The 14,264-nt window shown below is 45.8% G+C and overlaps 3 protein-coding genes across 3 annotated transcripts; all 3 read left to right on the forward strand.

Annotated features, from left to right (window-relative positions):
* Positions 1 to 692: 692 nt before the first annotated feature.
* On the forward strand, positions 693 to 1,589 carry LOC135099780 (uncharacterized). The gene is made up of 3 exons (XM_064002328.1): positions 693 to 796; positions 982 to 1,179; positions 1,269 to 1,589. Exons 1-3 carry the CDS (start codon positions 785 to 787, stop codon positions 1,500 to 1,502), a joined length of 444 nt encoding a protein of 147 aa, XP_063858398.1. The 5' UTR covers positions 693 to 784; the 3' UTR covers positions 1,503 to 1,589.
* Positions 1,590 to 5,353: 3,764 nt separating this feature from the next.
* Positions 5,354 to 6,220, forward strand: LOC135099834 (uncharacterized). Its single transcript, XM_064002461.1, has 3 exons — positions 5,354 to 5,530; positions 5,656 to 5,778; positions 5,892 to 6,220. Exons 1-3 carry the CDS (start codon positions 5,519 to 5,521, stop codon positions 6,126 to 6,128), a joined length of 372 nt encoding a protein of 123 aa, XP_063858531.1. The 5' UTR covers positions 5,354 to 5,518; the 3' UTR covers positions 6,129 to 6,220.
* A 2,078-nt stretch (positions 6,221 to 8,298) lies between these two features.
* On the forward strand, positions 8,299 to 9,497 carry LOC135099895 (uncharacterized). Its single transcript, XM_064002586.1, has 3 exons — positions 8,299 to 8,798; positions 8,924 to 9,046; positions 9,160 to 9,497. The coding sequence occupies exons 1-3, from the start codon at positions 8,787 to 8,789 to the stop codon at positions 9,394 to 9,396; spliced, it is 372 nt and encodes a 123-aa protein (XP_063858656.1). The 5' UTR covers positions 8,299 to 8,786; the 3' UTR covers positions 9,397 to 9,497.
* The last annotated feature ends 4,767 nt before the right edge of the window (positions 9,498 to 14,264 follow it).

Below are 14,264 nucleotides of genomic sequence, written 5' to 3' on the forward strand. Positions count from 1 at the left end.
AATGAATATATAAATAAATAAAATAAAAAAAATAGGTAAATAAATATGTAAACAGAATAAATAAATAAATAAATAAATAAATAAATACATAAATAAATACATAAAATAAAAAAATAAATACCAGTCGCTTCCATGCTTGGATTGCAAGAACGCGTTACCTCTCCCGCTAAGTGGCGTCCATCCAAGGCTAAAATCTATCACCGTCAGGACCTGAATTATGACTTAAATGAGTCACTAACACGCAGACATTTCACGGTATCGAAGAGCAGCCTGCAGAAGAGACTGCTTGGATTTCGTTTATATATAGAAAGAGTGAAACACACTACGCAGGACTGAGTATATTGTATGTCATTTAGTATTGACTGTTATCTTGTAACTTTGGCACAGATCTTTGTAAAAAAGCGTTAATTCTGCTTACATGAAAATCGCTGACTTGCTACTCAGAACGGGCGTGGTGTTACATGGCACGTTTACATCCTGCTCAGGGAAACAATGCAAGAAGGAGCATTACCGTGCCAGGAGAGGCAGTTCAAGAACACGTTATGCTGCACAATTTGTTCAAGATGGAACAAAGAAGGTCAGAGAGAGGAAGTCAACAATGAACATTAAAAAAAAAAAAAAAACGGATACCACGTAGACCACAAACCTAATACCACGGGTCAAAAAAACCCGTGGTCATCACAGCCTTGGCGGCGCGGCGCGCAGCAGCTCGGGGTATAAAGTGTGCCTTCCCTCCAGCAGAAGACAGTGTCAAACCGTTCTCACCGACGCAGCACCTCCAGCCATGATCAGACCCGTGAGTGCGACGCCCGCCACACTGCCCTCAGCTCTCTGTGCCGTGGTGCACACACACACACACACACACACACACACACACACACACACACACACACAGCAGCCTTCAGCAAAGTGTTAACACCTGCTCACTGCCACTGCCGTCTCTTGCCTTAATCTGGCGCCCTTCCCTCCCTTCCCCTGCAGGTGTCTTTGGTGTGCCTTCTGGCCTCCGCCGCCCTCGCCCTTCCGGGAGGATACGGAGGTGGACATGGTGGAATTAACCTCGGCGGTGGCGGCGGACACGCTGCTGTCTTCTTCGGTGCCGGCGGCCACGGCGGCGGCCACGGCGGCGGCTTTGGTGGCGGCTATGGTGGCGGCTATGGTGGCGGATATGGCTACGCTGTGAGTAAGACCTGTTTTTCGTGTAAATAAAAGAGTTAGAATTTTTAAGCACAAACTTCAGTTTCTCACTGTTGTCCTTTTGTCCACAGGTTCCCACCCCTTATGCTTACAATTATGGCGTCTCTGCTGGCGTCACCAACTTCGGCCAGAGTGAAAAGGGCAACGGCTACGGAGGCGTGAACGGCGGGTACTGGGTCAACCTTCCCGATGGCCGCGTGCAGAAGGTGTCCTACTGGGCTGACGGCAGCGGCTACCACCCAGTGGTGACCTACTCTGGCAAGGCCCACTACCCTGCAAGCTACGGATACGGTGGTTACCACTAAGACTACGACTCGCTGCATGACACTGATAAAAGCACTGATGGGGTCTTCCGTGTAAATTACAAGCTTATAATAAATTGCTCATGTGAAGGATGTTTGTTACTTCTGTTCCAACACCTTGCTCTCAGTAGAAAGATCTACGTCCACGTGGCGTAATTCACCTCTTATTGTGGCTTGAGGTGCGGATGGTGTTAGGTATGAGACTTTGCTCACGATAAAGCTAGTACCACATCCGGGTGCCACATCAAGTTGTCTTTGTAACGCAATCTGTACTTCGTTGTAACCCTCAACAGGTAATAAAAATCACCAGCGAAACGCGCCACCTCCGCCACCACCATCACATCGTTCAGTGTTGCTTGTCAAGAAATGATGTCAATCAAATTTTCGCATAAAAAAATTCGCACGCTAGTTTCTATTATAAAGCAAAACAAATGTATAATTACTAGAATAAAGCCTTTATCTCCTGCATCACCGCCGTGACGTTATTAGCGAGGACACCAATTTCAGATCAAATGCGGGACTCATATCTACCTGGCCTTGATGAGTAATTATAAACGCACATAAAGAAAACGAAAAAAAAGAAAAAAAAAAAAGAAAAGAAATCTGAGAGACACGTTGCTCACCTGTACTTTTCAGCGGCTCTCATCCTTGTCCCTGGTGTCCATGATCCGAGGCGTGGTGCTGTGACCAACAGGGAAGGGAGGGATGGGTGGTGCACACTGTGAGTCCCCTCGGTCCTTAGATCAAGGCGGAAAATCAGCAGGTCAGCAGATATACGAGTTCATCCTGCAGGTGCTACTAGACACAAATAAGCCAGAGTGATGTCATACAGTTGCCTTATGAAAAGTAGATGGAAAAATAGCTTATGACCTGGAACTAACTGAGCACGACGATCGGCCTTCACCAAACATACAACCTAATTGAGTCTCCGTCCAAATAATGGAAAAGGTCATGGTGCAACACACACACACACACACACACACACACACACACACACACACACACACACACACACACACACACACACACACACACACACACACACACACACACACACACACACACACACACACACACACACACACACACACACATACACACACACACACACACACACACACACACACACACACACACACACACACACACACACACACACACACACACACACACACAAAGATAAATCAGCTGTACACTCTGAGATGTTACAGTTGTTGACCAAAGGGATGTTGTGTGGTGTGCATGAAAGTTCTCAGACTTGCTACAGATTGGTTAAAATAAGCTCTAAGGTAAAGTTGGCAATCATGAGTCCATTGCGTGATCCTCTAGCCCGTGGTGAATTACACACACATATACACAAACGCACTACCACCATCACCACCACCACCATCACAGCCACCATCTCGTTTTCGGGAGCGCCACCATCGACTAGCAAATTCCATCACGAGGGTGTGTCATGACGATCACTGGTGCTGCGGCACATAGATAAATGGCTCGGGGATCACAACAGACACAAGGCCGAGAACAATAGATGCTGGAAACATAAGTGACAAAAAGCAATACACAAGAATACATGGTCCACAGATTGAATGATTGGCAACTTCAGAATCGTCTAAAGTGACAGGGAACCCAAGGATGAGGGAAAAGCGAGCGTTAAATATTTGACCAAATATTTGAATTTATTGCAACAGCAGGCGCATCAATAACAACAATAACAAAAGTAACAACAACAACAACAACAACAACAACAACAACAACAACAACAACAACAACAACAACAACAACAACATAAACAACAACAACAACAACAACAACAACAACAACAACAACAACAATAGTAGCAGGAACAGTGACAGCAACAACTACTATTATTACTACTCCTACTACCACTATTACTTCTACTACTATTGCCCAACCACTGCATCCGCACACTGTTGTCACGGTTAGGTGTGAGGCGTGAACAATATGCTGGCGGCAAATATCAAACTGCTGATGGAAACTAAAGATAATCACGTGGCTGGCAAACTGTGGTGGGTGGTGAAGGTGTGGTGACTGGTGACATGTGAGGGTGTGGTGAGGGAGTCTTACTGCGGCCCGTGCATCAGAAACGCATTACTGTCTCACATCACGACTATTTTTAAAAGCCAGAGATGGTTAGCCGTGTTCTCAAGAGTGTTTCTCCTGTTAATAATGTAAAAATCTTGTCAATCTGTCGCTAGAATCACAAACACACTTAAAAACTCGTATAACCAAGTGGAACCTTTTGACTGTAGTGGAGGTGCGGCGCAGAAGAGAAGGGTGGAGAGTAGTGTAGAAGTGGTAACGGAGGTTTACGAGAGAGGACGTGGTGACTGATAAGGGCGTGGTACAGAAAGGCCCTAATACGTAATTTTTCGCTGCGGTTGCATGAGGGAGGGAGAGAAGGAAAAAAAGGAGGGAAGGAAGGAAGGATGGAGAGAGAGGAAATGGACGGGAAGAGGACAGGAGGCATACAGTTTGGAGGTAGAATACATATACGAATACATGAGAAAAACAAATACCAGAAGACCTATCAGCCTGTAACAAGGGTATTTATTTATTTATTTACCACTATCATTTAAAATACGCATAGAAGAACAGGATAGATACAGGGAGGGAAGGAGGAAGGGAGGGATGGAGGAAGAAAGGGGTAGGAGATGGAGAAGAAAGGAGAGAGAGAGTGAGTGAACAGGAGCGAGGAAGAAAAGCAGAGAGGATGGAGGGAGGGATGGAAGGAGGGAGAGAGTGAAGGAAAGACAGAAAGAAAAGAAAGGAAAGAAGGAAGGAAGGAAGGAAGGAAGGAAGGAAGGAAGGAAGGAAGGAAGGAAGGAAAGAAGGAAGGAAGGAAGGAAGGAAGGAAGGAAGGAAGGAAGGAAGGAAGGAAGGAAAGAAAGAAAGAAGGAAGGAAGAAAAAGAGGAAACTAAGACGAAGAAAAGGAGAAAAAGAAAGAGAAGAAAGGAAGGGAAAGGGAGAAAGGAGGAAAAACGAGAAAGAAAAGAGGGAACGAAGGAGAAAATAAAATGGGAGCTGGAGATTAGTTAACCATAATCTCATCTACTTGTGCTGGTCTGGCGTGGGAAGAACATGCTCACAACGCAATGCTGTGAATGAGAGCCCTGGTGAAGGACACGCCGCCGACCTGATAGAGAGATGTGTGTTTGTGGTTCTTTATGTCCGCAGCTTTTTTCTCGTTAATTTGCGACACAATAGGACAGCAATCTGACATCTATTGCCTGGGGAAGAGAGGGAAAAATAGTGTATTGTTCTTGGTTACTACTAATAGTACTATAATTACTACTACTACTACTAATACTACTAATACTACGAGACATCTATTACTACAACTACCAATAATAAGAGAAAATTGAGGAAATGATGCTTATACAAAAGTAATCTGGAACCTGATGTGTGTTACGGAGGAAGACTGATGTAAATGGTTCCTAGAGGATTCATTCACAAGGGCCACACGACCCTAGAGCTAATAAACATCAAGGTTGATATACGTTCTTTTGATAAGGAAAGCTTCAGTAATGGTTGTTACAGAGAAGCATCTTATTTTGAGGGGGGAAAGTGAACTGTTATGAAGTAGAGATGATATCTTTATCTTAGGAGAGAGAGAGAGAGAGAGAGAGAGAGAGAGAGAGAGAGAGAGAGAGAGAGAGAGAGAGAGAGAGAGAGAGAGAGAGAGAGAGAGAGAGAGAAATCACATCCATGGAGGCATATATCACGCAAGCTTGATGGAATATCCGGAAGCACTCAATTACAAGCCTCCTTCCTTCTCTTCCCTCCCGCACTAATGAGTAGTTTTCCATCTCCGTAAGTGAGCCATTCCTGATGTGGGAGGGCGGGACGCCCTTCATGGATGCGACTCAGGGCTGTACTCGCAAAACGTCAAATCATGGCGGCCTAGCGCGGGAGCCTCCACTGCGGGTATAAAGATCCGCGGCGAGCAGCTGATGTCAGTGAGCAGCAGCAGCATCACCACCACGCACCATCAACCATGTGGAGACCCGTGAGTGCCGCCGCTCACCCTCTGGGAGATGGTGAAGCAAAGCCTCTGTCTTGGCACAGTGAAGTCGTGTCACTCAACAGGAACATGCACGTTGTCAGTTGATGCTCTCCCTTCCTTCCTCTCAGATGTTCTTCCTCTGCCTGGCGGTCTCGGCCGTCCTCGCCATGCCCGGAGGACACGCAGGCGGCCACGGCGGCGTCCACTTCGGGGGCGGCGGCGGCTTCGGCGGTGGATATGGCGGCTACAGTGTAAGCTGTGCACACAGCATGAGCTGATAACATTCCTCTTCTTGTACTCGCACGCACACAACAGCGGCAGTGCTGTTCCTAATGCTTCCTCCATTCTTGTCCTGCGTCCACAGGTTCCCACTCCCTACGCTTACGACTACGCCGTCTCTGCTGGCGTCACCAACTTCGGCCAGAGTGAAAAGGGCAACGGCTACGGAGGCGTGAACGGCGGCTACTGGGTCAACCTTCCCGACGGCCGCGTGCAGAAGGTGTCCTACTGGGCTGACGGCAGCGGCTACCACCCAGTGGTGACCTACTCCGGCAAGGCCCACTACCCTGCAAGCTACGGATATGGCCACGGCTATCATTGAGACCACGAACCACCGCAACACAACAATGCAGACACTGATGGGGTCTTCCGTGTGTAATGTCACGCACATAATAAATGACTTATACCAGAAAATCTTTTATTCGTGTCGAATAATACTGTGTATGGAGTATTTACGCAAGTGTGGTGTGCTTGTTTTTTTGTGCATGAAGGTGGGTAGAATTTGTTAGGAACTTATACTGCCAGTTATTTTCCTCTTTAAAGATAGCTACAATATTGTATTGATTGTGTGTGTGTGTGTGTGTGTGTGTGTGTGTGTGTGTGTGTGTGTGTGTGTGTGTGTGTGTGTGTGTGTGTGTTTCACCATAATCTTGAGAATCAATATAGCTATGTGGTCTAAAGTTTAGAAGTCATGTTGGCCCACATGTAAGAACGATCCTGCCTGCGACTTGAACTGTTGCAAAATAGGAGTGTCAAGATACCTCAGAAAATAAACTGATCTCCCTCTCTCTCTCTCTCTCTCTCTCTCTCTCTCTCTCTCTCTCTCTCTCTCTCTCTCTCTCTCTCTCTCTTTCTCTCTCTCTCTCTCTCTCTCTCTCTCTCTCTCTCTCTCTCTCTCTCTCTCTCTCTCTCTCTCTCTCTATATATATATATATATATATCCTGTCATACAAACTCTGCGTCACGTGACAGCAGGTGCCAGGAAAAAGCAACACAAATATGTAGCCCCGTATAGAGGAGCACGAGCGTTGCCATCAGGGCTGCTGGTCTCCCCCATTGGGTATGCTGATGATGACGCTGACTGAGAAGTCCAGATAACTGGCTAGATAGCCAGTTAGGTTGGTAGGGAACTAGCTACACTGTTAGCAGATACCTAGCTAAAACAAGTGTATTATGCACCCTTGAACGGTTGAGCCGGTGTACAGCACTCCATGGAGATCAGGTATATGCCACCCTTGACAGGGAGGTCCGGTATACACGTCCTAGAGAGTCAGAGCTCTTATGTTCCTCAGTTATTTGTCACCTACAATCTAGGGGCTGCATGGCTGGGGTATATAATTATGAGGGCCTTCTCTTCCTGTTGAGGGTCGTGATAGGTGTATACCAACCCTTGATAGGCACAGCAGGTGTATGCCATCCTGAGTAGGTAGAACAATCAAATGCCCGAAGTATTTACCCTTGGAATCTTGGGAAAATATAACTGGGATTATACCTGTTCTACTTATCTAGGACCTTGCTAGGCATACACCACACTTGATGGATAGAATTGGTATGCTCCACCTGAAAAGTAGAGCCGGTATATGCCCCTTGATAGGCAGAGAATGTATAATGGTACAAGTCCAGGTACGCACTCCCTAGAATATAGGAAGGAAAAATCTGGTGGTATAATCAAGCATACCATCTCTTCGTGTCAAGGGGTTAATATCTTGGCTAAATATCAAGGGCCGAGGCAGGTACACACTTGCTTTCCCTTGTTAGGGAAAGCAAGCATATACCAGGTAGTCAGTGTCCCTGCCAGGGACTATCTTCATCTGCCAAAAGCGCCCCACTACCTCACCACCATGACCGGAGACACACAAGACCTTTACCATCACCGCAGCGCCGCGTTCTCCAATCTAAAATGATTTGGGCTTTTCTCACACACACACACACACACACACACACACACACACACACACACACAAAAAAAAAAAAAAAAAAAAGGCAATCTCAACAACTTTCATCACTTTATATTTGTAATGAGGATCCAGCCGTTGCCTGATAAATGAGGAGCGTTCTGAGAGAGGCGGGAGAGGCAAAACAAACATGGTACACAAGGTATTATTGATTCAGTAAAAGTATGCATCCATCCGGTTGCCTACTAACCAAAAGACACAGCAAATTCGTCAGATTTGCATATGCACTATCACATACAACAACAGCAGCGCAGAAAAGAGAAGCGTTGACGAATAATAAGTAAAAAATGTGATCAAATCATAATGAAAGCAGCCATTTTCCGTATTCGGTTCCTATATGCATTCCATTTCATTGCCATGAATCTCTTTTAAATCACGCTTTTCTCTTTATTTCCTATATAGAATAAATTATTAAGAAATTAATATGAAAATCAGAATGCATATAAGCCGGAAATGGATTCACGAAACCAACATATATGCCACAACATCCAGCAGTCCATTGTGGTGGCCTAAATACCGGTGTGTACTTGTGTGTACTTATATACAGTGTATGACAATAATATATAACCCTCCATTTTTTTTAACCATAGATTTGATTAAGCAAGAGGTGTGTTGCGTAAGTCATCCCTAAATCATCGCTTGAGAGGTAACGACAGCAGGCAGTGGGTCACTTCTCATCGGTGCTGCACTTTTCCCCTCCGTGGCTGCGGGACAACGCCTTGGTAGTGAACAGCTTGTTTACAAAGGAGCCTCTGACACCATACAATACATCTAGATAGACGAGACGAATTATACATTCTTTTGTTCCTACTTTCAGACCACTGGCTGGTTTTCCATCTCCGTAAGTGAGCCATTCCTGATGTGGGAGGGCGGGACGCCCTTCATGGATGCGACTCAGGGCTGTACTCGCAAAACGTCAAATCATGGCGGCCTAGCGCGGGAGCCTCCACTGCGGGTATAAAGATCCGCGGCGAGCAGCTGATGTCAGTGAGCAGCAGCAGCATCACCACCACGCACCATCAACCATGTGGAGACCCGTGAGTGCCGCCGCTCACCCTCTGGGAGATGGTGAAGCAAAGCCTCTGTCTTGGCACAGTGAAGTCGTGTCACTCAACAGGAACATGCACGTTGTCAGTTGATGCTCTCCCTTCCTTCCTCTCAGATGTTCTTCCTCTGCCTGGCGGTCTCGGCCGTCCTCGCCATGCCCGGAGGACACGCAGGCGGCCACGGCGGCGTCCACTTCGGGGGCGGCGGCGGCTTTGGCGGTGGATATGGCGGCTACAGTGTAAGCTGTGCACACAGCATGAGCTGATAACATTCCTCTTCTTGTACTCGCACGCACACAACAGCGGCAGTGCTGTTCCTAATGCTTCCTCCATTCTTGTCCTGCGTCCACAGGTTCCCACTCCCTACGCTTATGACTACGCCGTATCTGCTGGCGTCACCAACTTCGGCCAGAGTGAAAAGGGCAACGGCTACGGAGGCGTAAACGGCGGCTACTGGGTTAACCTTCCCGACGGCCGCGTGCAGAAGGTGTCCTACTGGGCTGACGGCAGCGGCTACCACCCAGTGGTGACCTACTCCGGCAAGGCCCACTACCCTGCAAGCTACGGATATGGCCACGGCTACCATTGAGACCACGAACCACCGCAACACAACAATGCAGACACTGATGGGGTCTTCCGTGTAAATGTCACGCACATAATATATGACTAATACGATTTCCTTTTTTTTATTTGTAAAGTACACAATCCTTGTGTGGCGATCCGATCAGAGGCACATATATGTATTTTTAAATTTTTTTATGTAGGAGGGACACTAACCAAGGGCAACAAAAATCCAATAAAAAAAAAGCCCACTGAGATGCCAGTCCCATAAAAGGGTCCAAAGCGGTAGTCAAAAATTGAAGGATAAGTGTCTTGAAACTTCCCTCTTGAAGGAATTCAAGTCATAGAAAGGTGGAAATAGAGAAGCAGGCAGGGAGTTCCAGAGTTTACCAGAGAAAGGGGTGAATGACTGAGAATAATGGTTAACTCTTGCATTAGAGAGGTGGACAGAATAGGGATGAGAGAAAGGAGAGTCTTGTGCATCGAGGCCGCGGAAAGATGGGAGGCATACAGTTAATAAGATCAGAAGAACAGTTAGCATGAAAATAGCGGTAGAAGACAGCTAGAGATGCAACATTACGGCGATGAGAGAGAGGCTGAAGACAGTCAGTTAGAAGAGAGGAGTTGATGAGACGAAAAGTTTTTGATTCCACCCTGTCTAGAAGAGCGGTATGAGTGGAATCCCCCCCCAACACATGTGAAGCATACTCCATACATGGACGGATAAAGCCCTTGTACAGAGTTAGCAGCTGGTGGGGTGGAGGTTTGAGAAAAGCTGGCGGAGACGTCTCATAATGCCTAACTTCATAGAAGCTGTTGTAGCTAGAGATGAGATGGGAGGTTTCTATTTCAAATCATAAGTAAAGGATGTTCAGTGTGGAAGAGGGGGGACAGATGAGTGTCATTGAAGAAGATGGGATAGTTGTCTGGAAGGTTGTGTCGAGTTGATAGATGGAAGAATTGAGTTTTTGAGGCAGTGAACAATACCAAGTTTGCTCTGCCCCAATCAGAAATTTTAGAAAGAACTTCATGTTTTCTTTTATGGAGGAGGAATCGTATTTCCAGGTTTCCTTCACACAAATTTATCAAAATGGAGTTGGCCTTCAAAAGGCACCAACTCAGTCAGCAATGGCGACGACAACAACAAAAACAACAACAACTAGCCTACAACTTTGCTATCCTCCACGACCTAGAGCAATTGGTGCAACACTCTACTCGTATTCCTGACCGTTTTGGAGATACGCCCAACATTCTTGACCTTTTCCTGACCTCTAATTCTTCTGCTTATGCTGTCACCCTTTCTTCTCCGTTGGACTCCTCCGATCACAATCTCATATCTGTATCTTGTCCTATCGCTCCAATCCCTCCTCAGGATCCCCCTAAGCGAAGGTGCCTCTGGCGTTTTGCCTCTGCTAGTTGGTGGGGACCTGAGGAGGTATTTTACTGATTTTCCTTGGAATGACTACTGCTTCCGTGTCAGAGACCCGTCTTTGTGTGCTGAGCGAATAACAGAGATGATAGTGTCTGGCATGGAGGCGTACATTCCTCACTCTTTTTCTCGTCCTAAACCTTCTAAACCTTGGTTTAACACAGCTTGTTCTCGTGCTATACATGATAGAGAGGTGGCCCACAAAAGGTACTTAAGCCTTCCATCACCAGAATCTCATGCACTTTATATTTCTGCCCGGAACCATGCCAAGTCTGTTCTCCAACTAGCCAAAAACTCCTTCATTAACAGAAAGTGTCAAAATCTTTCAAGATCTAACTCCCCTCGTGACTTCTGGCATCAAGCCAAAAATATCTCAAATAACTTTTCTTCTTCTTCTTTCCCTCCTTTATTTCAACCAGATGGCACCATTGCTATCACATCTATTTCTAAAGCTGAACTCTTCGCTCACACCTTTGCTAAAAACCCTACCTTGGACGATTCTGGGCTTGTTCCTCCCTCTCCTCCACCCTCTGACTACTTCATGCGACGTATTAAAATTCTTCGCAATGATGTTTACCATGCCCTCGCTGGCCTAAACCCTCGGAAGGCTTATGGACCTGATGGGATCCCTCCTATTGTTCTCCGAAACTGTGCCTCCGTGCTTGCACCTTGCCTAGTCAAAGTCTTTCAGCTCTGTCTGTCAACATCTCCCTTTCCTTCTTGCTGGAAGTTTGCCTACATTCAACCTGTACCTAAGAAGAGTGACCGTTCTAATCCCTCAAACTACCGTCCTATTGCTTTAATTTCCTGCCTATCTAAAGTTTTTCTATCTATCCTCAACAGGAAGATTCTTAAATATCTATCACTTCACAACTTTCTATCTGATCGCCAGTATGGGTTCCGTCAAGGCCGCTTTACTGGTGATCTTCTGGCTTTCCTTACTGAGTCTTGGTCTTCCTCTTTTAGAGATTTTGGTGAAACTTTTGCTGTTGCCTTGGACATATCAAAAGCTTTTCATAGAGTCTGGCACAAAGCTTTGATTTCCAAACTACCATCCTACGGCTTCTATCCTTCTCTCTGTAACTTCATCTCAAGTTTCCTTTCTGACCGTTCTATTGCTGCTGTGGTAGACGGTCACTGTTTTTCTCCTAAATCTATTAACAGTGGTGTTCTTCAGGGTTCTGTCCTGTCACCCACTCTCTTCTTATTATTCATTAATGATCTTCTAAACGAAACTTCTTGTCCTATCCACTCCTACGCTGATGATACCACCCTGCACTTTTCCACGTCTTTTCATAGACGTCCAACCCTTCAGGAGGTAAACATTTCACGCAGGGAAGCCACAGAACGCTTGACTTCTGATTTTTCTAAAATTTCTGATTGGGGCAGAGCAAACTTGGTATTGTTCAATGCCTCAAAAACTCAATTCCTTAATCTATCAACTCGACACAACCTTCCAGACGACTATCCCCTCTTCTTCAATGACACTCAACTGTCCCCCTCTTCTACACTGAACATCCTCGGTCTGTCCTTTACTTATAATCTGAAATGGAAACTTCACATCTCATCTCTAGCTAAAACAGCTTCTATAAAGTTAGACGTTCTGAGACGTCTCCGCCAGTTTTTCTCACCCCTCCAGCTGCTAACTCTGTACAAGGGCCTTATCCGTCCAGGTATGGAGTATGCTTCACATGTCTGGGGGGTTCCACTCATACTGCTCTTCTAGACACGGTGGAATCAAAAGCTTTTCGTCTCATCAATTCCTCTCCTCTAGCTGTCCTCTACCGTTATTTTCATGCTAACTGCTCTTCTGATCTTGCTAACTGCATGCCTCCCCTCCTCCCGCGGCCTCGCTGCACAAGACTTTTTTCTTTCTCTCACCCCTATTCTGTCCACCTCTCTAATGCAAGAGTTAACCAGTATTCTCAATCATTCATCCCTTTCTCTGGTAAACTCTGGAACTCCCTGCCTGCTTCTGTATTTCCACCTTCCTATGCCTTGAATTCCTTCAAGAGGGAGGCTTCAAGACACTTATTCATCAATTTTTGACTACTGCTTTGATCCTTTTATGGGACTGGCATTTTAGTGGGCATTTTTTTTTATTGAATTTTTGTTGCCCTTGGCCAGTGTCCTTCTTACATAAAAAAACAAAAACAAAAAAACCTAAGTCATATCATCTGCGACCTCCTGACGGCGATGTCTTACATAAATACAAAGGTGCAGCTAATCGTGGGACGGTGACACTAGACGCAACATATTGCTTACTTAACTTTCTTCACTGGCCACTGACTCGGTTGGCTGCAGGAAGACCATGTCCATGCCTGACAGATGTACTGAGTCTTAAGAATGATCGGTATACTTATGCTTCATAGTACTGATAAATATAATTATTTTAACGTAATCGTCATTAAGAGAAGCGTAAAATTTGTTTAAGACTCATAACTCGTCCATGACTATTTTGAACATCTACACTCATCTGTACGTCCTTTATTTGCTTCACTTCCTCCTCATCATCCTGTCTCATCCTCGCCATTCCCTCCCTGGTACCTCGAATTTTGTATCACATAAGCATATGCTGCGGGGGCCTGCACGCTGATCAACATTAACATCAGTGGAGGGATGGACATAGAGAAAAGTAGGAATGGGAATAGTGGACGGGGACTCAGCTGTACTGCTGGTGTTTGCCTGTCTTATATGCCACCTTTCAGCGGTGTGGCCCGCAAAGCATTGCCCTCTTACTCTTTCACCTTAAAGCAGCCTCCTCCTAAGTTTCAGAGCGTCACTGCACATAACTACGTAGAATACATTGCTATACCATGAGACTGGAAAATGTACGGCAGTCAGCGGAGCATCTCATCCCCCCCCCTGCTTCGTCATCACTGGATGTCCTACCGAATCAAGTTTCGAGTCAAGAATTTGAGAGTGAATGAGCATTTGATCACTGTGGTTTAAATTACCCTGAAGCTGTAACTTAACGACAGGAGTGTGCAAGGTGTAGAAAGTGCTTATGGATCCTGGAAACTTTCGGGTTAGTTTATACATACGTACAGTCAGCACCAAAGAATTACTCTTTGAATCCGGTGTGCGCTGACGTGGTACCACTGTACTCCGTGTCCGTAGCGTTAAGTTACTATAGCAGTCTGTAGAATATCTTATAGTGCCGCTTAAGATTTTCATTTACTATATCATAAGAACAGTAATGATAAAAAGTCACTTCCTCAGTCCATCTGGTTTGGTTTTAGCTTGATGTGGCTGGACCTGCTGGTGGGATGGCTGCCTTGTGGCTGCCCATCAACACGGTTAGCGTTCGTAGACATTTTGGTGTCGTACATCACTTCTACCCGCTATACAGCAAGTTATTAGTATTTTCAAGGGTATTTTTATTATTCTACTGATTGATTCCAATGACAAGGATTCTGGGGAGATTAGTGAACACACACACACACACACACACACACACACACACA

The sequence above is a fragment of the Scylla paramamosain genome, chromosome 1 (genome assembly GCF_035594125.1).
Source record: "Scylla paramamosain isolate STU-SP2022 chromosome 1, ASM3559412v1, whole genome shotgun sequence".
NCBI lineage: Eukaryota > Metazoa > Arthropoda > Malacostraca > Decapoda > Portunidae > Scylla > Scylla paramamosain.

Bases quoted from the DNA above. Each gene is read 5' to 3' on its own strand.
- LOC135099780 (XM_064002328.1), top strand. The intron at 1,180-1,268 runs GTGAGTAAGACC...TTTTGTCCACAG, and splicing joins GTGGCGGATATGGCTACGCT to GTTCCCACCCCTTATGCTTA.
- LOC135099834 (XM_064002461.1), top strand. The intron at 5,779-5,891 runs GTAAGCTGTGCA...CTGCGTCCACAG, and splicing joins GTGGATATGGCGGCTACAGT to GTTCCCACTCCCTACGCTTA.
- LOC135099895 (XM_064002586.1), top strand. The intron at 9,047-9,159 runs GTAAGCTGTGCA...CTGCGTCCACAG, and splicing joins GTGGATATGGCGGCTACAGT to GTTCCCACTCCCTACGCTTA.